The 23,445-nt window shown below is 41.2% G+C and overlaps 1 protein-coding gene across 4 annotated transcripts in view; it reads right to left on the reverse strand.

Annotated features, from left to right (window-relative positions):
* Window positions 1–23,243, reverse strand: part of LOC124776303 (endonuclease/exonuclease/phosphatase family domain-containing protein 1-like) — a 142,077-nt gene extending 118,834 nt beyond the window's left edge. The window contains exons 1-4 of one of the 4 annotated variants that reach the window (XM_047251231.1): window positions 23,128–23,207; window positions 22,075–22,107; window positions 18,297–18,384; window positions 9,335–9,535 (exon numbers count right to left, since the gene is read on the reverse strand). In XM_047251231.1, coding sequence (XP_047107187.1) covers window positions 9,335–9,484 — 150 coding nt within the window. In that variant the 5' untranslated portion in view covers window positions 9,485–9,535; window positions 18,297–18,384; window positions 22,075–22,107; window positions 23,128–23,207. Of the gene's footprint in view, window positions 1–9,334; window positions 9,536–18,296; window positions 18,385–22,074; window positions 22,108–22,686; window positions 22,814–22,932 lie in introns of those variants that run through there. The other 3 variants (XM_047251229.1, XM_047251230.1, XM_047251232.1) reach the window with 3 other exon arrangements.
* Between the last annotated feature and the right edge of the window lie 202 nt (window positions 23,244–23,445).

The following is a 23,445-nucleotide window of genomic DNA, read 5'->3' on the forward strand; positions in this document are numbered from 1 at the left end:
TGATAGAACCTATTTTAGGTGCCTAATGTAAGACTTTTAGAACCTAAAAGTCTGAGGTCCAGTCATGAGCCGCAGAGAATACAGAACCCATTCTCCACATCAGGATGTGGCTTTTGTCAGTTTCATCATTGGAAGATTAAGTCTTCTCTTTCTTTGACAGTCACACTGAGACAGCAGATCAGACCACGAGCAAGTATGACAAAAATTCTGGCAAAGTATTCTGCATAGTTTGCTCTGTGTGTGCTAGACTGGTCTCAAAACTTACACTCCATGTTATAGCAGTAACTCAGTAACTTCCATCTCTAACTGAAATTTTCCCTACGGTCTTCACCAGACTTTACTTTAGTAGGAACAGTGTGTGTTATTCTAAAAGCATCTCCTAATGCCTTCTTGCCTGCTATAACAATTTATGAACTTTCTGCACTAATTATCCAAATGCAGTGTGAGAGAAAACAAAATGAGATACTAGAAGAATTTGTGGTAGAATCAGGAACCGAACTCACTCTCCCACTCTGCCCTCTAGGCCCTGTGCTGGTCCTAGAAAAAGAGTTAAGGGAAGTGGGAAAATATTTCACAGGAACTGAATTGGGTTGGAAGACAAATATTCCAGCTAATGCTGATACCATACAATTCATATGTCAGAAAGAAGAAGAGCAAGTAGAAAGCTTCAAATACCTTGGAGGCCTCTCAAACTACAGGAACATAGTCATGAAGTATTAACCGTTGTCTGAACAGGAAATAGGGCATATTTTACACTTGTAAATTATTCATCTACAAGCCTTTTTCTAGAACAACTAATACCAAAACGTATAAAATGATAAAGTCACATACAGGGTGTTACAAAAAGGTATGGCCAAACTTTCAGGAAACATTTCTCACACACAAATAAAGAAAAGATGTTATGTGGACACTAGTCCGGAAACGCTTAATTTCCATGTTAGAGCTCATTTTAGTTTCGTCAGTATGTACTGTACTTCCTCGATTCACCGCCAGTTGGCCCAATTGAAGGAAGGTAATGTTGACTTCAGTGCTTGTGTTGACATGCGACTCATTGTTCTACAGTACTAGCATCAAGCACATCAGTACATAGCATCAACAGGTTAGTGTTCATCACGAATGTGGTTTTGCAGTCAGTGCAATGTTTACAAATGCGGAGTTGGCAGATGCCCATTTGATGTATGGATTAGCACGGGGCAATAGCCGTGGCGCAGTACGTTTATATTGAGACAGATTTCCAGAATGAAGGTGTCCCGGCAGGAAGACGTTCGAAGCAATTGATCGGCGTCTTAGGGAGCACGGAACATTCCGGACCTATGACTCGCAACTGGGGAAGACCTAGAACGATGAGGACACCTGCAATGGACGAGGCAATTCTTCGTGCAGTTGACGATAACCCTAATGTCAGTGTCAGAGAAGTTGCTGCTGTACAAGGTAACGTTGACCACATCACTGTATGGAGAGTGCTATGGGAGAAACAGTTGTTTCCATACCACGTGCAGCGTGTGCAGGCACTATCAGCAGCTGATTGGCCTCCACGGGTACACTTCTGTGAATGGTTCATCCAACAATGTGTCAATCCTCATTTCAGTGCAAATGTTCTCTTTACGGATGAGGCTTCATTCCAACGTGATCAAATTGTAAATTTTCACAATCAACATGTGTGGGCTGATGAGAATCCACACGCAATTGTGCAATCACGTCATCAACACAGATTTTCTGTGAACGTTTGGGCAGGCATTGTTGGTGATGTCTTGACTGGGCCCCATGTTCTTCCACCTACGTTCAATGGAGCACGTTATCATGATTTCATACGGGATACTCTACCTGTGCTGCTAGAACATGTGCCTTTACAAGTACGACACAACATGTGGTTCACGCAAGATGGAGCTCCTGCACATTTCAGTCGAAGTGTTCGTATGCTTCTCAACAACAGATTTGGTGACCGATGGATTGGTAGAGGCGGACCAATTCCACGGCCTCCGCGCTCTCCTGACCTCAACCCTCTTGACTTTCATTTATGGGGGCATTTGAAAACTCTGTCTACGCAACCCTGGTACCAAATGTAGAGACTCTTCGTGCTCGTATTGTGGATGGCTGTGATACAATACGCCATTCTCCAGGGCTGCATCAGCGCATCAGGGATTCCATGCGACGGAGGGTGGAAGCATGTATCCTCGCTAACGGAGGACATTTTGAACATTTCCTGTAACAAAGTGTCTGAAGTCACACTGGTACGTTCTGTTGCTGTGTGTTTCCATTCCATGATTAACGTGATTTGAAGAGAAATAATAAAATGAGCTCTAACATGGAAAGTAAGTGTTTCCGGACACATGTCCACATAACATATTTTCTTTCTTTGTGTGTGAGGAATGTTTCCTGAAAGTTTGGCCATACCTTTTTGTAACACCCTGTATACAAGCTGCTAGTAGACAAAGTGCTTATGTCACACGTGACCAACTGAAGCAGATGTTTAAGACTGTTGTATAAGAATGCTTCCACTAGTAATTTGTAAAACTGTTTGCCTTTGTCTCTCTGTACTAAATAGCTATTTCTCCCAGTCAACATTTTGCACTTAATAGTGCTTGTCAGGCAACATCAGTATGATATAAAATTTGTAGTCACTAAGGAGAACGCACATGAATATGACAGAAAAACAAGAACACATAGTAAATATATAAAAAATAAAAAAAAAATAAAAAAAAAATAAAAAAAATATGCTAATGAACCTTCCACAGATCCTCAGTGAAATGGTTCTCAGGGATAGCAAATAAGACAAAAAAATCTTAAACATATTTTCATTTAAAATGTAATAAATAAATTGTCATAAAACATGCAAATACTCAATACACTAATGTGTATACGATAATTCTTATACTGTTGGAGCCATGCATCATCAAATTTTAAAAAAAATTATAACGCCTGTTTACAATTATCACATTACTGCACTGAACTTGTATGGAAATCTGACTGTACATAAAAATACTTCAGGATCACTGGTCGCAGATGTGCTGGAATGACAAGAAGCAATGTCCACCTCATCAGACCATAATTCCTCTTATAAAATATTCAGTTTATGAAATGGAATCTTCCTCTGGTTGCTTCCTCATTTTTCTATGCTTCTGTAATTCTCAGCAATGCTGCCTTTTCCCTCTGTTCATCAGCAACGTCATTTAATGCAGTGATGGCTGACGTTTCGTACATGTGCTGTGTTCCAGCAAAGAATTTCTTGAAAGGCAGGCCGTCAGCATCCACTGCTAATGTCGGTGTGAAATTCTGTACTGGCTTTTTCAAAATACAATGGACCTGATGATGATGATGATGATGATGGCACCTCCCAAAGGCCAAGGAAAGATCTCTCTCGCACCTCATGCCAGGAAAATTTCACGTCTACCTGCAGTGGTTCTTGAAACAGATGTGCCTTGTACAGGAACTCTATGAATTGCTGGTAGTATGAGCACATTCTGAGAAAAATTCTCAGATCATGATTGTACTGCAGAATTGGAAAATCTGTGACTGGTCTTATTTTCTCTGGATCAGGACAGACTTCACTGCCATTCAAGAGGTGCCCCAAGATTTCTATTTCTTGGGCAAAGATGACGCACTCTTTCAGATTCAGGCAGAGACCTGCAATCTGAACACACTTCAACACAATTGTTAGCCAGCTTAGATGTTCTTAAAAAATCAACAATGACATGTTAAGGTGTTGAAGCAAATGGTCCACCACACATTCAAAGCTGGCTAGAGTGTCACATCACCCAAACTGTATAAATCTGGATTCTTAAGGGGCCATCTGCATGTCAACCCTAATGTGCCAGTAGTCAGTCTGCATGTCCCTAGTACAAAAATACTTTGCTCCTTTCAAGCAGACCAGGGCGTCACCAAAGGACGGCAATGAATAGACACCCTTATTCATAATTTTGTTAACTCATTGGCAGTCAATGGAGAAATGCCATGTGCCAACATCCTCCTTAACTAGGACTATCAGAAAGGACCAAGGACTCTCAGAAGGTTCAATGACTGTCATCTTGCAGCATCTTCTCCACTTCCTCCTGGACTACCTGTCGTTCAGCTGGTGACACGCTATATGGTGGATAATCCCCAGTGTTTATTGGGTGGCATGTGCTGCTTGGTCTGTCTTTTTTCCATCTGCATTTGAAAGCATGTGAAAATGGGTGGAGAAAGGCAAACACTCACTGACATTGCTTCTTGGTCAGGCTGGATAATACTGACAGTTCGGAAGTAGCTCCCCTCCCTTTGTTGTTAGTAATGGTAGAGGAGTGTAATGCTTCATTGATGGTATTAGGCTGCCCTTCCCAGACTGGTTTGGCTGTCCCCACAAACATCCCTTTAGAGATGGGTAGTGGCTGTTCTTGACAACATACAGTGTTCAAGACTGTCACTGGTATCTTGATTTCTTTTGTGAATCTAAGTAACTTTTCACAAGTTTCACAGTTTAACTGTGTATCTCAACTGATAATTGTAATGGCTGCAGCATCTTGGGCAACAGTCTCATCCATGGTGCGGCAATGGGCCTTGTCCAAACAGTCAACTATAATCATCTGCAAATGACGGGGCATGAACAGGAATATTGTGATGGCTGAAGTCTGGTAGTGTAATAGTTGTCAAGCATTCCTCTCTCTCTCTCTCTCTCTCTCTCTCTCTCTCTCTCTCTCTCTCTCTCTCTGTAGTAGTGTACAATATGTCCAGGGCATCCACAGTGAAAATATACTGGCGTGTTACCCTCTGTCCTCCAAATGTCTGTTCTTTGGGGCATTTTACCTGGAGGAGGAGTTGGTCGTAACTGCATTAGCCAAATATTGGGTTGCTGTTCAACTGTGGCAGCTCAAGACCAAATTGGGCATGTCCATTCGTCATGGCTTGTTTGACTGGTGGTAGAGATTGGTGCTGAAGATCAATACACCTTTTTTTCAACATTCTCTATTACATCCTGACATATGGGAGTAACGTACATGGCTGCTATCTCTTTAATACTCGGTCCGAAGTTTTTGGCTACAACACACTGCTGGTACCTCTTCTTTTACTAACTGGCATATGAGATGTGAGGTCATAGTGGTCTTCCACAACTGCCGAAGGGGCTACATTCTAGAGTCAAACACACTTCTTTTACTGACTTTTTCTGTCACATTTCCTCCATGTGCTGACATCACCAGATGAATTCTTCTGTTGTGGCTTCCTTTACCAGAAGAGCTTGGTGCACAACTTCTGTGATCATTTTCATCAAACGTGAGATTTTGTCAGCTACTGCCATATTTGGATTTACAATGTTGCAAAGGGCCAAAAGATTCTATATGTATGGTTGTGTATTTCACCATGATGTTGGGCCTTGTTTCCAATTTTTGTTCAGCTGAAAGAACACTGCTGACTGTCGTCAAATGTTTTCTGAAATTCTGTGTGGAATTTGTCCCAGCTACTAGCTTTCTATTTGTTGTTCTCGAACCACTGCTGGGGTGTACCATCCAAGTAGAAGAACACATTTTCTGCACACATCACGTCATCTCACCTGTTGGTTTTGGCGACTCGGTCGAATCCCTTTACCTCTTCTGTTCGCTACCAACCAGAAAATACTGACAGATGTCTGATATGAACTTGACTTACTACCAGCATGGAGTCCATTGGTCTTCTGATTGTACAGACCATGGAAATGATTTATTGCTTGTACCCTGGTTGATGTCTGTGTAAGAAACAATTTTTATGATGCCTAATTGGAGCCATGGTGATGTAGATGTCTTGAGGGTATCTTGTGCCTCCACCAGACAACCTCATGTTGAAACCACAATCAAATCCAAATCTGAAGGCACAGCTGTCAACAAAGTGCAACATATAGAAATGAAAGCACATTTAATTACTGTCGTCAACATACAGCCAGAACAGAATGGGTTTCCTGGACAGGGAGTGCAGTTACTTAGACAAACATCAAATGTTCCAGGAAGCTATTATTTATAATACCATCAAATATTCCAGGTATACAAACATTACAAACGTAACATATTTCAAGACCCTTCTAAAAGTGCTAAATAAGTAATAACAAATAACTGCTGATGGTCAACTTGGAACTGGTGACCCATAATACAACAGGTGGCAATGCAAACTATTACACATTACCCATGGCACGAAAGCTTGTAGCAAGACAGAGCTAAGATAGTTTCTTAAGACACATTTCATCTGTGTTGTTTATTGTCAAATCAAGGTTAATGGTAGAAAATTAACTTTCCTGTAATTCATTTCACACATTTATTGCATTACCAAGCGAGGTGGTGCAGTGGTTAGCACACTGGACTCTCATTCGGGAGGATGATGGTTCAAACCCACTTCTGGCTGTCCTGATTTAGGTTTTCCGTGATTTCCCTAAATTGCTTAGGGCAAATGCTGGGATGGTTCCTTCGAAAGGGCATGGCCAATTTCCTTCCCCATCCTTCCCTAATCTGATGGGACCGATGACCTCGCTGTTTGGTCCCTTTCCCGAAATCAACCAACCAACATTTATTGCATTTTAATCTTTTAAATTTAAACCAAAAGTAAAAGCAAAAATTTGTCCTCTAAATTTGTACCACCTGCAAGTGCCACTGTATTTTTTCATATTGTGTGAAATGAGTTCATTTCTCAGGACGTGTAGCATTTCTTTCCCATTTTTTGCAAAGTAGTGGGTGTACCTGTATCTGGAATGTTTTAAAATGACACTTGTTCCTAAATCATCATTGTTTAAGTAGTTAGCTACTATCTTAGAAAGAGCTATGCTTTTGCTCATGCGTTACAATCTTTCAATGGCATGTTCCTGTTGTGAGTATTGTTTCTCTTTAATGTCCAACTTCAGTAGCTAATGTATCCTCCAACTATGCATACTTTCCACTCTTTTTCCTTTTACAGCTTGGAAATGAGAAATATCACCCCCACTATTTTCCCCATCCCTCCCACAGACATATTTTGTTGCCAACCAATCTATACAATATCCTTGTTTGACCATATTCTACCCCTGCTTTCAAACCCTTGTTGTTCTCATCTACATAGAAACAGCTGGACCACACCATTACTAAGCATGTCATGCAACGTGATGAGAACTCTGTTTGCAACATCTCCCTCATACTCTTAACACCCCTGGCATCAACCTTCACAAGTCCCTTTCCACCAACTGCCTCTACCCCTTCCCTGCTCCCACTCCAGCCTCACATTGGCCTTTCACCACCTTCTCCCCTCCCTCCCTCCCAGCTCAACAACATAGTCATTTCCATCTCTCTGCCCCCCCCCCCACCCCCGCTCTCCAGTGCAGTGCAATGCTGCACCTAGTAGTCTGCCTACTACAGGCAGCACTACAGCACCTCCTCCAACTCCAAAATTGCTGTCACTCCGAATCCCCACTCCACACCTCTTCTTTACCGCCACTAACTTCCTCAGCTGAGATCACTAATCAGCACAGTGGCACTACAGTGTCTAGAGAGGACAGCTGCCACGTGTGTGTGTGTGTGTGTGTGTGTGTGTGTGTGTGTGTGTGTGTGTGTGTGTGTGTGTGTGAGAGAGAGAGAGAGAGAGAGAGAGAGAGAGAGAGAGAGAATCCCATGAGCTTTAACTAAAAGTTGATATTTTCTGACCATGAAGAGCTGCATCAAACCAGTCTCAGGACTGAAGACCACAACAACAACAACAATACATTTACATGCTCCTGTCTCATACTACTGGAATTTAGAGTGAAAAACATTCAGATCTCATCACATGAACGTAAAGCCATTAAAAGAATTATCCTTTTTTATGGGTAGAGTTACTATCTTGTTGCAGAGCTTGAAAGTTTTGGAAATATAAATGTATAATGAAGTGAAACACTGTTCTTTACCAAGGGACATATGCTCACGTAAGAAGCACATGTTTCATATTGAGATGGAATGAGCCTTACCATATTTACTCGAATCTAAGCCGCACTCGAATCTAAGTCGCACCTGAAAAACGAGACTCGAAATCAAGAAAAAAAATTTTCCTGAATCAAAGCCGCACCTGAAATTTGAGACTCGAAATTCAAGGGGAGAGAAAAGTTTTAGGCCGCACCTCCAAATTGAAATAAAGTTGGCCCATTGTAATATGAGACACAATTTAGTTCAAATGAATGACGGTACAGCTACAGTAGTTTGGTTCGAGTCATAAGCTTAGCAGTTAAGCTTTACCAGGTAGCCACTGCTATGCGTTAGGCACTCCGTCCATATTTATACGGGTACCCTTCCTTTTTCACGTGCTTCGTCTGGTTTGAATCGATTGCTTATCTTACTTTGATCTGACAAGTGCCGTTCTCTTTGTTATAGGTGTTTACGTCACTCTAAGCTGAAAATACATTATTGTACTGAGTCATGCATTGTTTGTCGCATTCTGATAATGAGTGTTTACGGCCTGTTGCCGCTCGCGGCATGGCTTGCTTTTGTCTGCGCTACCGCCGCTAACAAATTTTTTTTTTTAAAAAAAGAGAGAGAGAGGGAGAAAGAGAAATCATCTCATTAGCAAAACAATGGAAAGAGACTGCTGTTTGTTGTTACTTACACTGCTGCTTTCTTTGATAATGATCAACAAGAACCAAATAATAGACTGTGTATGATAGAAGATGTTCTGAACGAGAGTTTAGCGAAAATTTTTCTCCGTTTCAAAATCTTTGCAGGCGCCTCTTTAGTGCATTACATTCCGCACAGAAATTAGAGTCATCTTAGATTTAAAAATCTAGTCAATTGCCGTGCTTCATTTCTGACTGTATCGCTATTAGGCATAAGAATAATACGAATATAAACATGACACGATATGTATGTCTTCCGCGTTTGCTGTTGTCTCACTCCAGTTTCGTAGTTTATTAGGCAGACAGGATTTAAATGGGATAGCAGCAAACACGAAACAATACATGGCAAAATGTTTATATTCGTATTATTCTTTGGTGAATTTTGATTCACAATTCATAAAAGTTCCTATTAGCAACCATCTCTTCTCACAGGTAGGAAAAAATTCAGAACATAGAGTTGGCCACATCCCAGACAGTCTTGCCAGTCGGATTACCGTAGTACATTGAAATGCTGCTACATTCGAAGATGAACAATACGGAATTTGTATTTACTTCATTGCATAATGTATGAAAATACAGTGGTTGAAACTTGGGGCAGAGACAAAAGCTCGTCTTCCACCTTTTTTTTTTTAAATTTATTTGCTGACGTACAGGTTTTGGCGCCAGTATTTATCTTTGTGCCTGCAAAGCATGCCTGGGTAGCGCTACATATATTCAACAGCAGAAGTTAGTTGTGACGGCACCTACTCATAAAATATATTTTAAAGAGACAAGGAAATTACTTTTATTTACCTTGGGATCAACATCTATGAAATTGACAGCAGCACTTAAAGAGCTCTTGTGCGTGTGGGATCGCCGAGGAAAGGGAGAGCGCCAGGAATTACGAAAAGATCTCCTTCGTCCCAAATGTGATCCAGATGGAACACTTGTATTTTGACCCATTCTTGTCAGCTCTACGTGGTTCAGAATTTAAAAGTACCAATAATGTCCTTCCTAGAAGAACATAATAATCATGAGTTAGTTTCACGTTATACTAAATCTGTTAGTCCTGCATTATTTAAAATATTGAAGATAGGAGTGCATCGCATAGAAAGTTCAAATATCAGTAATGAGATATGTACTACAAACAGCAAAAAATGGATAAAATTATACACAGCCAGTGATAAAAATATTGCAAGTGTTTAATCTTCATGCCTTGTATATTTGACAGAAAAAATGTTGCAAAGGAAGGTGATGTCAAACTAAATGTAATTTCTCTGGAAACTACGTATAATAACAAGTCACTGTAATACATTCTTTAAGAATTGGCAAAACTACTGTATCACTGAAGTTATATTATTGAGAAACAAATTTCTTTAGATCCAATAGACACACTGAAAAATATATAAAGACAGCCCAGTTGTATTCATTTATTCTATTCAGACACTGGCTAGGCCATCAGCCTTTCAGTGAATTTAATAAATTTCTGAATCTATGTTTTTATACACGTCTTGTGCTCCTTTTCTCAAAAATATTTTTGCATTAATGATAAACTATACACTGTTCAATTCTCAATTTTGGTATATGTAAACATTTGTGGAGGACTATGTACTTGCTGCTACAAACCTCCCAGAGAGAGTGCTAATCATTCTAAGGAGATTACTAATAAACATATCAATAGTTTGAAAATAAGGCCCACTAGCAACATAAATAACCATAGCTTGCTCGCATTTGTTTTAGACATAAAAATTTCCTCTCTTAGAACAGTCACCAATATACAAACTCTGATAGAGGTATGCATTCTGAACAGAATGCTTGAGCTGCTGGCATTTTGTGGTTATTACTATTGTGTGTGCAGTATCTGTTCTTTCGCACATGTCCGGAAGAACAGGCACCACAGACATAATAGTATTACACAACTTGACAGCATTTCATGATATCTTCTACATCTACATAGATACTCCGCAAACCACCATACGGTGCACGGCAGAGGGTACCCTATACCACAACTAGTCATTTCCTTTCCTGCTCCATTCACAACTAGAGTGAGGGAAAAACAACAGTCTACACACTTCCATACGAGCCCTAATTCCTCGTATCTTATCCTCATGGCGTTTTCGCACAATGTTTGTTGGTGGCAATAGGATCGTTTGGCAATCAGCTTCCAATGCCAGTTCTCTAAATTTTCTTAATATTGTTCCTCAAAGAGAATGTCGCCTTCCTTCCAGGGATTCCTATTTGAGTTAGGAATCATCTCTGTAACACTTACACATGTTGTTCGAACCTACCAATAACAAATCCAGCAGCCCACCTCTCAATTGCTTCAATGTCTTCCTTCAACCTGACCTGGTACAGATCCTAAATACTCAGAAACAGGTTGCACGAGTGTCCCATATGCAGCCTCTTTTACAAGTGAACCACTCTTCCCTAAAAATTTTGCCAATAAACCAAAGTCAACCATTTGCCTTCCCTACCACAGTTCTCACATGCTCGTTCCATCTCATATTGCTTTGCAATGTTACGACCAGATATTTAAATGATGTGACTCTGTCAAGTAGAGTACTACTAATACTGTATCCAAACATTACAGGTCTGATCTTCCTACTCATCCAAATCAACTTACAATTTTCTACATTTTGGGCTAGCTGCCATTCATCACACCAACTGGAAATTTGTCCAAGTCATCTTGTACCTTCCTACAGTCACTCAACTTTGACACCATATCGTACACCATGGTATCATCAGCAAACAATGACGGATTGCTGCTCATGTTGTCCACAAAATCACTTATGTATATAGAAAACAACAGCAGTCCTATCACAAAACCAGAGCACAGTAAAAATGGAGAAGAGTGAAACAGTCTGCACCCCAAGTTGTGTAGGCCAGGAGGCAGAGAGCATTAAGCTTCCGCATACATGTAGTCTTTAGGTGGCAAATGTGGGGCAGCCATGTCAGCTTGTTATCGAAAATAAGGCCCAAGAAATGGGACTGTGCTACAACACTGAGGAGTTGGTTCCCTAAATAAAGTTCTGGATGGGGGTGCACTGTGGGTGGACAACAAAAATGCATAACCTGGATTTTGGAGGTAGTAAACTGGAAGCCATCAGCGGTGGCCCATGCAGATTCCTGTTGGATGGTGCCTTGGAGCTGGCACTAAGCAGACTCTACTGAGTGGAAGCTGCACCAGATGCAGAAATTGTCAACATACAATGCCGGGATAAAAAGAGGCCCAACAGAGGTCGCATGCCCATTGATGGCAATGAGGAAGAATATGACACTTAGCACAGAACCCTGTGGGTTACCATTCTCCTGAATCTGAGGGACGCTGAGTGAAGTGCCAACTCGAACCCATAAGAGCCAGTACGATAAAAATTCATGAATAAAAATCTGAAGGGGACCACGGAATCCACAGTCACGGAGTGTAACTAAAATGTGATGGCGCCAAACCATGTCAAACGCCTTATGTAGGTCAAAGAAGACCGCGACAAGGCATCGGCAGTGAGTAAAAGCCTGTTGGATGGCTGATTCCAATTGGAGTAAATGGTCAGATGGATATCGCCCTGCCAAAAAGCCACACTGATAAGGTGACAAAAGGCCCCGAGAGTAGAGTACCCAACATAATCATTCTTTCAAGCAGTTTGCAAAGTACATTCGTCAGGCTGATTGGGCAGTAGCTGTTGGGAGACTGAGTTTTTCCTGGGCTTAAGGACAGCGATAACTATACTGTCTCACCATTCTGACAGAAAAGCACCTGTGAGCTAAACGTGGTTGAAGACCCTGAGGAGCTATTGCCTCTGGGGAACTTCCAAGTGTTGGATCATCTAGTTGTGGATGGAATCCGGCCTTGGGGCTGTCTCTTGTGAAGAGCTAAGAGCCTGCACCAATTCGCATTCAGTGAAGGGTGCATTATAGGGCTCAATGTGGTGCAGGATGAAACAGGGGGGTCTGTTCAACTCTGCGTTTCTGCCGGAGAAAGGTAGTTGGGTAGGAAGAGGACAACGATGAGATCGCAAAGTGTGTTGCAAGGTGTTGTGTGAGGACCAATGGATCAGTGCACAGAGCACCTTGGAGGTTCAGGCCCTGGACAATTGACTTTCGCTGGCAGCCCAGAAGGCTATGGAGCTTTGACCAAACCTGTGAAGAAGGGGCATACATCCCCAGGGAGGAAACATAGTGCTCCCAGCATTCCTTTTTACTCTGCTTAATAAGGTAACGAGCCTTAGCACCAAGACACTTAAAAGTGAGGAGGTTGGTCTGTGAAGGGTGTCACTTAAATCACTGCAGCGCCCTTCGGCGGTCCTGGACAGCGACTGCGACATCCTCGGCCCACCACGGTACTGGCCAACGATGAGTGGGACCTGCGAATAGGGGGACAGCAGTGCCACCAGCACGACGAACAGTTGCAGAGATGCCTTGCATGACTACACCAATGGAATTTGAGAGGGGGTGTCAAAGTGGATAGCATATGTATATAAAGGCCAATTGGCACTGCAGTATGCCCAACGTGGGGGCCTGTCTGCCTGGTGGCAGCAGGGAAACAACAGTATCACCGGGAAGTAGTCACTGTCACACAGGTCATCATGGGATGATCAATGAAGGGAAGCCACAAGGGCAGGGAGGAGATTGTGAGATTGATAGCAGAGATGGTGCCATGAGCGGCACTGAAGTGGGTAGGGGAGCCATCATTGAGGAGACACAAAACAAGGTCTGTGATAAGTTGGTCAATTAGGATATCCCTATCTGTTGAAGCGACACTCCCCCACAGTGGATGGTGGGCATTGAAGTCCCCAAGGAGAAGAAATGGAGAGAGGAGTTGCTGGATTAATGTAGGCAGAGAAACATAAGCAAGTGGCCTACCTGGAGGGAGGTAAACTTTGCAAATGGTGATTGCTGGAGTTGTTTGCACTCGAACCACTATCGCTTCCAAGGTGGTACGTAAGGGGATCCAGTCACTAATGACATTGGAGTGAACCAAAGCGCAGACCCCACCACATGCTACCCCAAGGCCAGCATGGTTTTGACAGAACGCCCAATAACCATGAAAAGTTGAAGAATGGTCATCACGGAAATGCGTTTCTTGAAGAACAAGACAGAACGCAGAATAAGAGGAGACAAGGCGTCGAATTTCCGGTATGTGATTATAGTATCCATTGCAATTTCACTGTATGATCATGTGGCATGAGTCCAATGTAGACATGAAGAAGCCGAGGAGGTGGTCAGGTCACTTGGTCAATAGTTGTCACCAACAAGGATGGGGTGACATCCATAAATAAGATGTCAGACTCGGGTTGCGAGGGTGGAGATGGCACCTTCGCGGGGCACCTTGTCTTGGGACTTATGTTTCTTTTTCAGAGGTGGAAGAGGGCAGGGCACAGGGGGAGTACAGGCTTCTGCAAGATCTGGAACCGAAAGAGAGCGAGCAACCTTGGGGCGCACAGATGGACAAATGGTGCACCTCGTAGTCGAGTGGACGTAACAGTCTTCTGGCCTGAGAGATGCCGGGGAGAGGGGTCCCATGAGGGAGCTCAATCACCAGCAGATGCCTGAAGTAGGGCACTTCTTTGGCTGGGGAGGGCAAGCAGCTCCCTGAAGAGAGGTCGTGGGAACTGCAGGGGAGGGAGAGGGGAGAGTGGAATGGGGCAGAGATAAGGATGAGGGAGGAGGAGGAAAGGAAGTAACAGAGGCAAAAGTTGAAGATAGTGGCACTGGATGGAGTTCCTCATACTTTTGCCGAGCCTCAGCATAAGACAGGTGATCCAGGGACTTGTATTCTTGCATCCTCTTTTCTATCTTGTAAGCCGAGAAATCCAGCGAGCGGCCAGCACAACTGACACACACAGGGACTTCCCTCATGGAGTGGGTGGTCACAGTCACCACACAAAGGGTCTGCCATACAGCGGATGCCCAAAACCCAAGCACTGAAAGCACCACATAGGTGGAGGGATGTACGGCTTCATGTCACATCTGTAGCGCATAACCTTGACCTTCTCTGGGAAGGTATCCCCCTAAAAAGCCACAATGAAGATGCCAGTATAAGTGCGGTTGTCTTTGCAACCCTTCTGCACACATCGAACAAAATGAACGACAAGTCACTTCAGATTAGCTCAGAGTTCCTCATCAGTTTTTAGGATGAGGTCCCTATGAAAAACTACTCCCTGGACCATATTCAGATATTGGTAAGGAGTGATAGACACTGAGGCATTGCCAAGACTACCCTAGGTATGAAGAGCTGCAGATTGGGTGGCAGAAGTAGCTTTGATCAACAGGGAGCATGACCACATATTACTAAGAGACTCCACTTCACCAAACTTGTCCTCTACATTTTCCACGAAAAACAATGGCTTTGTGGTGGTGAAGTGTCTCCATCCGTCCTAGTAGAGATAAGGTAAAGGGAAAAGGGTTTCATCCCAAGACAGCGAGCCTGGCCCTCCTCCCATGGCATAGTCTGGGAAAGGAAAGTTGCCAAGTCATATGAAGCAGCAGTCAAGGACCCTTCACCATTCGAAGAGATGGTCGTTGGAGAATGGCCAGATGTTTGAAGCTTGATACGCTTCATGCACCAAGCATCTGCCCTGATACCACTCACGCCGACCAGGGAACAGCTCCGATATCAGTAGTGTGATCCCTGTGTTGTCAGGGGGCTCAGCCATATGGGTACATAACAGCCCCATCACACATGCTGGTGACCTAGCAGGGTGGAAGGGGGCTAAAGTGGGGAAGGGAGAGGGGAAGGAAGGCAGGAGAGGAATCCACACTGTAGATGCTATCTGCTTCACAACCCATGCCATCTGGATCCTTCTCTCCTGCACAAGCTTTCCCAAACTATACAGATAACAGTTATCCTTACAACACATCCTTCAATCTCGTAATCCTGCTGACTACGATCTCTGGTAACCTACTGTGGCTCACACTAAAAACAGGAAATTTTGAAGTGGAGGTTAAACCTCAAGTGGGGACCTAAACACCAAAAAGGATGAAAGAACAGGCAAAAGGAACAAAATTGCAACCAATCCAGGAAACCAGGTGGATAGCCACGTCGACATAAATCAGAACACAGAGAGGGAAAGGAGGTGGCAACAGGGAAGGACCGAGGATAAGGAGGGAGGGAAGGGGCATGGTGAAGGAAATGCAGCCAGGGAATGAAGAATGGGCCACAATAGCTCGGGGCCCCATGTGCGCCATGTACGAACTTATGAAAGAACCTCCTGGAGAGTCCACAGTGTATACATCGTATGCACTCAGCAGACTGCTTTTCCTCGTGCCTTGAGTATGCAAACATATAACCAACCTTGTCATTGACTTTTGATCCAGCTGTGTAGATGCATTCCAAATTGGATGTGGTCACAGAGAACCGAACAGAAGAGACTTCTGAGAATGCCAGTGTCAGTATTTTCCTCCAGAAAAGGTTCACCTGAATCACAGACCTTTGTACAATACGTGGGGAGGAAGAGGGAGACGGGGAGGTGAGCTGTATATCCCTGCACAGAGCCTCCATTCATACATCAGCTGGTCTACATATTTTTTGGCAATTTGTAGCCAGTCCAAATAGTGAGTCATAAAACAGATTCAAATAACATGGATGGGTAAGCATCTGATTGACTGTGTCCATATAGCTTGCCAAAAGTTGCTAGCACCTGACCGTCAGTGCGACGCCAGCTTCCACCTGGAGGCTGTCTACGTGGTTTGCCCGGAAGGCTCCAGTTGCTAACCACACACCACTTTGATGAACAAAGTCTAACAAGCTCAAGAGGAGGAGGAGGAGGAGGAGGAGAAACTCGGATTATCGAATGATGGAGAAGGAAATCGGCCAAGCCCTTTCAAAGGAACCATCCCAGCATTTGCCTAATGTGATTCAGGAAAATCACTGAAAGCCTAATCAGGGTGGCCAGATGTGGGTTTTAACCACCATTCTCCTGAATGCAACTCCAGTGTGCTAAATACAGCACTGCCTCACTTGGTAAACAAGCTCAGTACTGATTGTGTTGTCAACCAATAGGCAGCACAGCCATCCTCCAAGCAGGATACAATCAAAGCTTCATAGAATCATTGAAGAACTGTGTGGCATGCTTTTCCATAGACATGGTAAGAAATCTGAGAGTACTAAGTTTCCTATGCAATTTGCCTGTAGGTGTCACATGAGTGGGCCCCATTCCGTGCCACCCCTCCCCCCTCTCTCCCTAACATGCACGGGAGAAAGAGGTGGGAGGAGCGGTTGGTGAGGGGTAGCTGGTGGCTCGGAGGGAGGCAGCTGGTGTGCAGGATAGGAATGTGGGACCAGCTGTCCTCCAGAATGAATGACCACTGCCAAACTGTGACCGACAACAGAGTTGATCACCCAGTGGCCGAACGTACTGCTGAGCGTGACACGTTTGAATTCAATATCGTGCTTCACAACCCATGCCATCTGGATCCTTCTCTCCAGCACAAGCTTTCCCAAACTATACAGATAACAGTTATCCTTACAACACATCCTTCAATCTCGTAATCCTGCTGACTATGATCTCTGGTAACCTACTGCACTCACACTGTCTGCCTGAAAGTTTCTCTTTCCTCCCCTGTCACCCCCCAACCAATCCCCACCCCCCACCACTAAAAAAAAAAAAAAAAAAAAAAAAAAAAAAAATCTATGTCATCGTCACTGTGCATCACACAAACTCACTGGCTCCAGAGCCCATGTGTCCCACTCTTAGTCCCATGCACCTGCTGCCTCTACCTCCCACATTCCAATCCTGCACACGCCTGCTGCCCCCCTCCTCATCCTTCACTTTCACCCCCTACCCCCAGCCAACACAACCATTTGCACACCTCCACCTGCCAAACTGCATTCCTGGCCTTGTATGTTCTGCCGGCACAATCCTCCTTGTCTTATTTCAACCTTTCTCATTCCTCCTTATCTCTCATCCACTTCTCCCTTTCCTGCTCCCTCCCCTTTCTTCCATTTCCCCTATAGTGCTTCCTTCCCTCTAAACTCTTTCAGGACTGCATCTGAATAGAAATAATATGGTGATTGACAGTTAGCTGTTTACAAAAAAAATTACCACAGCAACAATGCACCACAGAATGACCTTGGTCAAGCTTTCCACCTTGTTCAACATTGTCTTGTCACTCTGCAGACCTCAATTACACTAACACAACTATTCTGATTCATTTTCATCAACTCCTTTTTTCCTTTTCTTTTTTAAATATGCAAACGAACATCTCCAGCTAATAGCAGAAGTGAGCAGCAAAGTGATAATGGTATTACGATCCTGCCAGGTGAGCTCAGTATTACAGATTACTCAGTATTACATCACCCATTTTCATGTGTATCTGTCAATCAAATGTTATTCTGATAGAGGTGTAGTTAACAATGCAATACCGCATTGCCAGACCAACGAAGCCTCAAGAAACAACCAATGAATGATTTCATTCACAACATGACAACATTACAAAAAATAAACGACTACAAATTAATGTAACCACCATGGGAATATTGTTCCCACTTCCTGTGGTATTTTTGTAACTGATACATAGGGCTTCAGGGAAGTATGAACACTTGAAATTACGATGAAGGAAGACATTGGCTTTCTTCATTATACTGTGCTATTGTCTGACTACTCCTGTTGAATACCTCTTTATCATCATCTGATTAATTAAGTTTTTAGTACATTTTCTTTTTCTCTTCTTATAGTTAATGTTTAATTTTGTAGTCTATAATTGTGTCCTGCGTACTACAATTCATACAGTACTAGTTTTTTTAATATTAATATTAATATTAAAAAATAATAATTCATACCTTAGGGTTCAAGTTGAACACACTGGTTGTCCATGAAGGTAAGATCAATCAAAATATCACAACACCTTTCTTTGACTACTGAACATGTCTGAAACAAAAAAATGGGAGCATTAGTAATGCTCCACGTGCCATAAGAGGTACAACAGAATTGTAACCAATCTATTTCATTATTCTAGTTACATTTCAGCTGTAGGTAATAAATTCAAAATGTGCTGACTACACAATTTAAAGTAGGATAGCAAGGCATCACAGTATAAACAAAACGAATTCACAAAAGATGTGCTGGTGCTCAAAATTCTGCCAATGAACTGCAATCTCATGTCACCGTGAATGTGCTTGCCAAGGCATTTATGTCAGCGGCAGTGGTGATTTATTGCTGATAACATCCCATAGTTGTGTCCAAACTTACTTTTTATCTACGAACATTATATTGTATTTGCTCCTATTTACTGTGCCTGTGATATGTTGCAACAAGTACTGACATTTTGTAAGTCTTTCTAAATGTCACACTAGTTTTCTTAGGATACCCGTTGCCTATCAAAAATTTAGTATATAACTAAAATCAAAATTTACAATCACTGTATTGTAAATCATTTATGTACATTGAGAATATGTGCTGTGCTACAATGCATCCTCGTGCACAAATGATGCCCAATTGTAGTCTACATGTATAGATGGTTGTTAAGGGGACAGCATATAAAAACTTTACTATGAATAAACAAAAAATCTGCTATAGGATTAAAATCCTTGCACAATTACATTAGCAGGATCATCAACAATGTTAGTCAGATGAACCGTTTAATGTCAGTAGTTCTTACAATCAAGCACAAAATGAAATCCAAAATTCTAACAGAAATTACAATATCGCATTTTCTCCCTGAAAAAAGGCCACTTCTTCTGACTAAGAAAGAAAAAGAAAGTATGGAAGATTGATAATTTAACATTCCACTGACAACAGAAATCATGAACGGCAGTTTCTCCACTTACAGTAATAACGAAGATATTAGCTACTACTAAAAGACTATACACAAAACTACACAGAAAAGTGGCAATAAACTCTGTTGCGTACTCAGCATAGGCCCACTGAGCTTGTACACACTGCCTTCTTCCCTTTTGAGACCTCATTACTTTCTAAACTCACAAATAGTTATTTCTTCATAATTCATATGTGAAAAGAGAAAGAAAGAAAGAAAGAGAGAGAGAGACCGAACAACAAAAACCTGCTGCAACTATCTTGTAGCTTCATAAGTAGAATTTGGCAACTGAATTCACTGAAATAGTGGTGATGTCAACACAAAGTTTGACTCACTCCTTGAAAGCTACAAACAGTGCTTTGATGTTGCCTTTCCTATAAAAAGAGTCAACACTAAACATAAAACCAAAACATGGGTTACACAGGGGATTAGAAAGGCATCAGACACTCTCAGCAAGTTAAATAAATCAGCCAAGAAGAATGTAGCACTGAAAGCACATGTGAAATGTTATAGAAGCCTGTAAAAGAAAGTAATAATTGCAGCTAAGAAGCTTGATAATGATTCATATATTGAGAAAGGTAACAACAAAATGAAGTCAACTTGGGAGGTAATAAATAAAAATATAGGTAGACACAAAATAAAAGATAACAGCTTTGTCATTAAAAGTGGGGGTAAAACTGTTAAGGACCCACTTCAGATTGCCAACATATTTAACAAACATTTCACAAATATACCCATAAATTTAATTAAAACTAAATGCAATTCCAATAACAAGGTAAAAATCCCCATGAATGACATGACAATGTTCCTTTATCCAGTAACTGGAATCAGAGGTACTAAATGCTATAAATAAGTTAAAAAATAAAATGTCATGTGGGTGTGATGGGATTCCTGACAAAGTCATTAAGCAAAGCGCAAGAAACATAGCCGCACATCTCACTGAAATTATAAATGAGTCTTTGAAGACAGGGGTGTTTCCATCAAACTTAAAATGTCAACTATAAAGCCATTTTACAAGAACAGTGATAAATATGATGTTAGTAACTTTAGGCCTTTATCAATGTTGTCAGGTTTCTCAAAAATAATAGAAAGGATAATGTATCAGAGACTATACAAATTTCTTATTAAGAATAGAATACTGGTTAATGCGCAAAATGGTTTCCGTAAAAATAAATCAACTGAAACAGCTATCTTCAATTTTTTGCAACTTGTTCCATATTCCATAAATAGAAAGGAATTAAATTGTGGATTGTTTTTAGATTCATCGAAGTCTTTGACGTCATCGACTATAAGTTACTGCTTAGGAAGTTATATGCCTATGGGATACGAGGAGTTGCCCACAAATGGTTTGAATCATATCTGTCGGACAGGTATCAGAAGGTGGAGATAAGCCTTGCAGATAGGACATATTCATCAAGATTCGAGGGTTTTGTATGGAGTACCCTAGGGATCTGTATTAGGGCCATTACTGTTTTTAATATTTATCAATGACTACCAAGACAACTATCTGAAGCAGAGGCAGTACTGTTTGCTGATGATACAAGTTTGCTTGTTAAAGCAAATAGCGAAGCTGACTTACAGGAAAAAGTCACATTAGCAACAGACGAAGCAGACACATGGTTTAATGAAAACAGACTCATTGTGAATGCCAAAAAAACAATGTGGATCAACTTCAGACATATTACAAATAACATAAAAACTAACCTTACAGTAGAACTAGGCAAGTGTAAGACTGAACAAGCATCATATACTAAATTCTTGGGAGTATGGTTTGATGAACACTTAAGATGGGAAAAGCATGTAATATCATTGAACAAAAAATTAAGTCAAACATGTTATATACTTAGAATGCTTAAAAGCTCTTGTAATATTAAAACAGTGTTATGTGTGTGTTTATCATTCATGCACAGTTTATTAAGATATGGTGTACAGTTTTGGGGGAACATCAGTCTAACACAACATTCATTTAGACTACAAAAGAAGGCAGTCAGAATAATAAAAGGTATAGGATATAGAGACTCTTGTAGGCATGCTTTCAAAGAATTAAAAATAATGACACTACCATCCTTATACATATACGAAAGCATATTTTTCTTAAAAGAACACAATGAATTTTCTACATTAAACAGAGAATTTCACAACTACAAAACAAGGAATAGGAATGATAGAGAAATTCATAAAACAGCTATGTACCACAAAAGTGTACTATACCAACCCAAAATCCTCTACAGTGCTCTCCCCAAAGAACTAAAAATAATACCAAAACTGCACATATTTAAGAGAGAATTAAAAAACATGTTATTGAGCAATAGTTTTTACAGTATTGAGTTTATGAATTGTTGACAATAAAAGCGCAGTTAATATTTCCCTGACATAATAAATATGTGTAATTGCTCACATTTAAATACTTGCTGTTTCTATGAAAGTGTGAAACAAGTGTTAATGTAAGAATGGAAATAATCTTTGATGTGAGAATCACTAGCTTTTTTTATTTTTGTACGTTGTTATCCTACTTGTATATTTTTATGTTAATGTTCTTATAGTTCTTCTAAAATTGTAATGTCTAAGTGACAAGTAAATTCAATTATAAATTTTCATGTACATGTATTTTAAATTGTTATGTTTATTGACAAGTCCTATGCCATTTTGATGATGTACTACAAGGACGCTAATAAATTGAATTGAATATTCACTAAAGTTCTTCTTTGGTGCAGTTTGGTTTATCTAATGTTTATTTTAGCATTAACTAATGCAATTGCATAGTGGTCAGCAGAGCCTACACTAAGTGGATTTTTTCAACATACCCTTTTCAGTCTTTTCCATGTCTCGATGTTTGCCTTGATATATTGTACAGGAAATCATTAATGATATACGAAACTGTGTACCACATTCACATTCATTCACTATCAAGTGATATCATAGTTTGTAAAACATACTTATTGAGAAAGTAAGTATCGACTTTAAAATAGATTAGGAGAGTAATGAACAAGGGGTCATAGTAGCGACTTTTTAAAATATATGCAGAAGCGAGTGGTAAATTTGGCCGGGTATGTAGAGAACGGATGAGATCCTTTACCCCGCCCCTCCCCTATAGGTTTCGTTTCTTTGGCATTTTTTTTTAGGGGGATAGTATTATTATAAAATAACGTACTGACGTTGTGCTTGTTCCCCTAGTAACTGGCAACAACTTGTTTTCATATTACAAACAGCAACAACAAAACTTTTTGTCCATAGTTTTCAGCAGTATGCCTATGAACAGCGTTCCTGTTAAGTGGTGCTAACACAAATTTTGTTGTTGAAGCTCTGTGCAAATCACAACATAGCATAAACGGAATAACAACGACGGGACACACAGGCCAAAACCAGATTATGCGCTTCTTACTTCATAAACATAACTTCCAGCAAGGTGCACTCACTGTAGCTACGCTTACTCTGCATCTACAGAATCTTGTACCACACAGTGTATAACAACACATTCATGTAACTCAAGTTTTACTGGACTTCAAATAAAATCGTACCACTTCCCAATGCTACCATGTATACAACTAGCACAAGGTTAGTTTATGATTAGTGATGACATAAGCCTCGCGTCAGTCTATCAACCGAGCATATGGTAGTAAATACAAAATACTAGTAAAATCTCTAACCTCTAAAAAAAATACCTTCACTTAAAATTTGTGGGACACTGACACCTAAAAGCTCTCCTGTCATATTTCAATTACTCAGCATCGTCTGCACTTGCTTAACATAGACAACTCATTGAATATCTGTTTCACCGATAACCTCTTTAAAGACTCATCTTGGATAAGAACTGTTGATACACGGAAGAGAACAGCTCTGAAACTAATCTAGCGCACCTGTAAAGGGTGAGATTAGATGTAACGCATGACAGGGAGATCGTGTCATTATAGTCAATTGCATGATTTACTTGTTGGTGATCAGTACAGATCCAAAGTGTCAACTCAGCGTAAACTACTCAAATCAAAGTGCTACACGATTCAGACACTCCTCCTGTTGCCCCGCGAATTTCAAGTTTTAGTATTAACAACTTCCTATACGTCTATTCAGCAGAGATAGCATCTTGTTCAACATATAACAGAAGCATAGCTTTTTCAGTTTTAAAAACAGGATATAAAAAAGCTTTGGGTCATCTGTTTACTTTATACCGTTTGTAG

This window comes from Schistocerca piceifrons, chromosome 2 (assembly GCF_021461385.2).
Source record: "Schistocerca piceifrons isolate TAMUIC-IGC-003096 chromosome 2, iqSchPice1.1, whole genome shotgun sequence".
In the NCBI taxonomy this organism is placed as follows: domain Eukaryota; kingdom Metazoa; phylum Arthropoda; class Insecta; order Orthoptera; family Acrididae; genus Schistocerca; species Schistocerca piceifrons.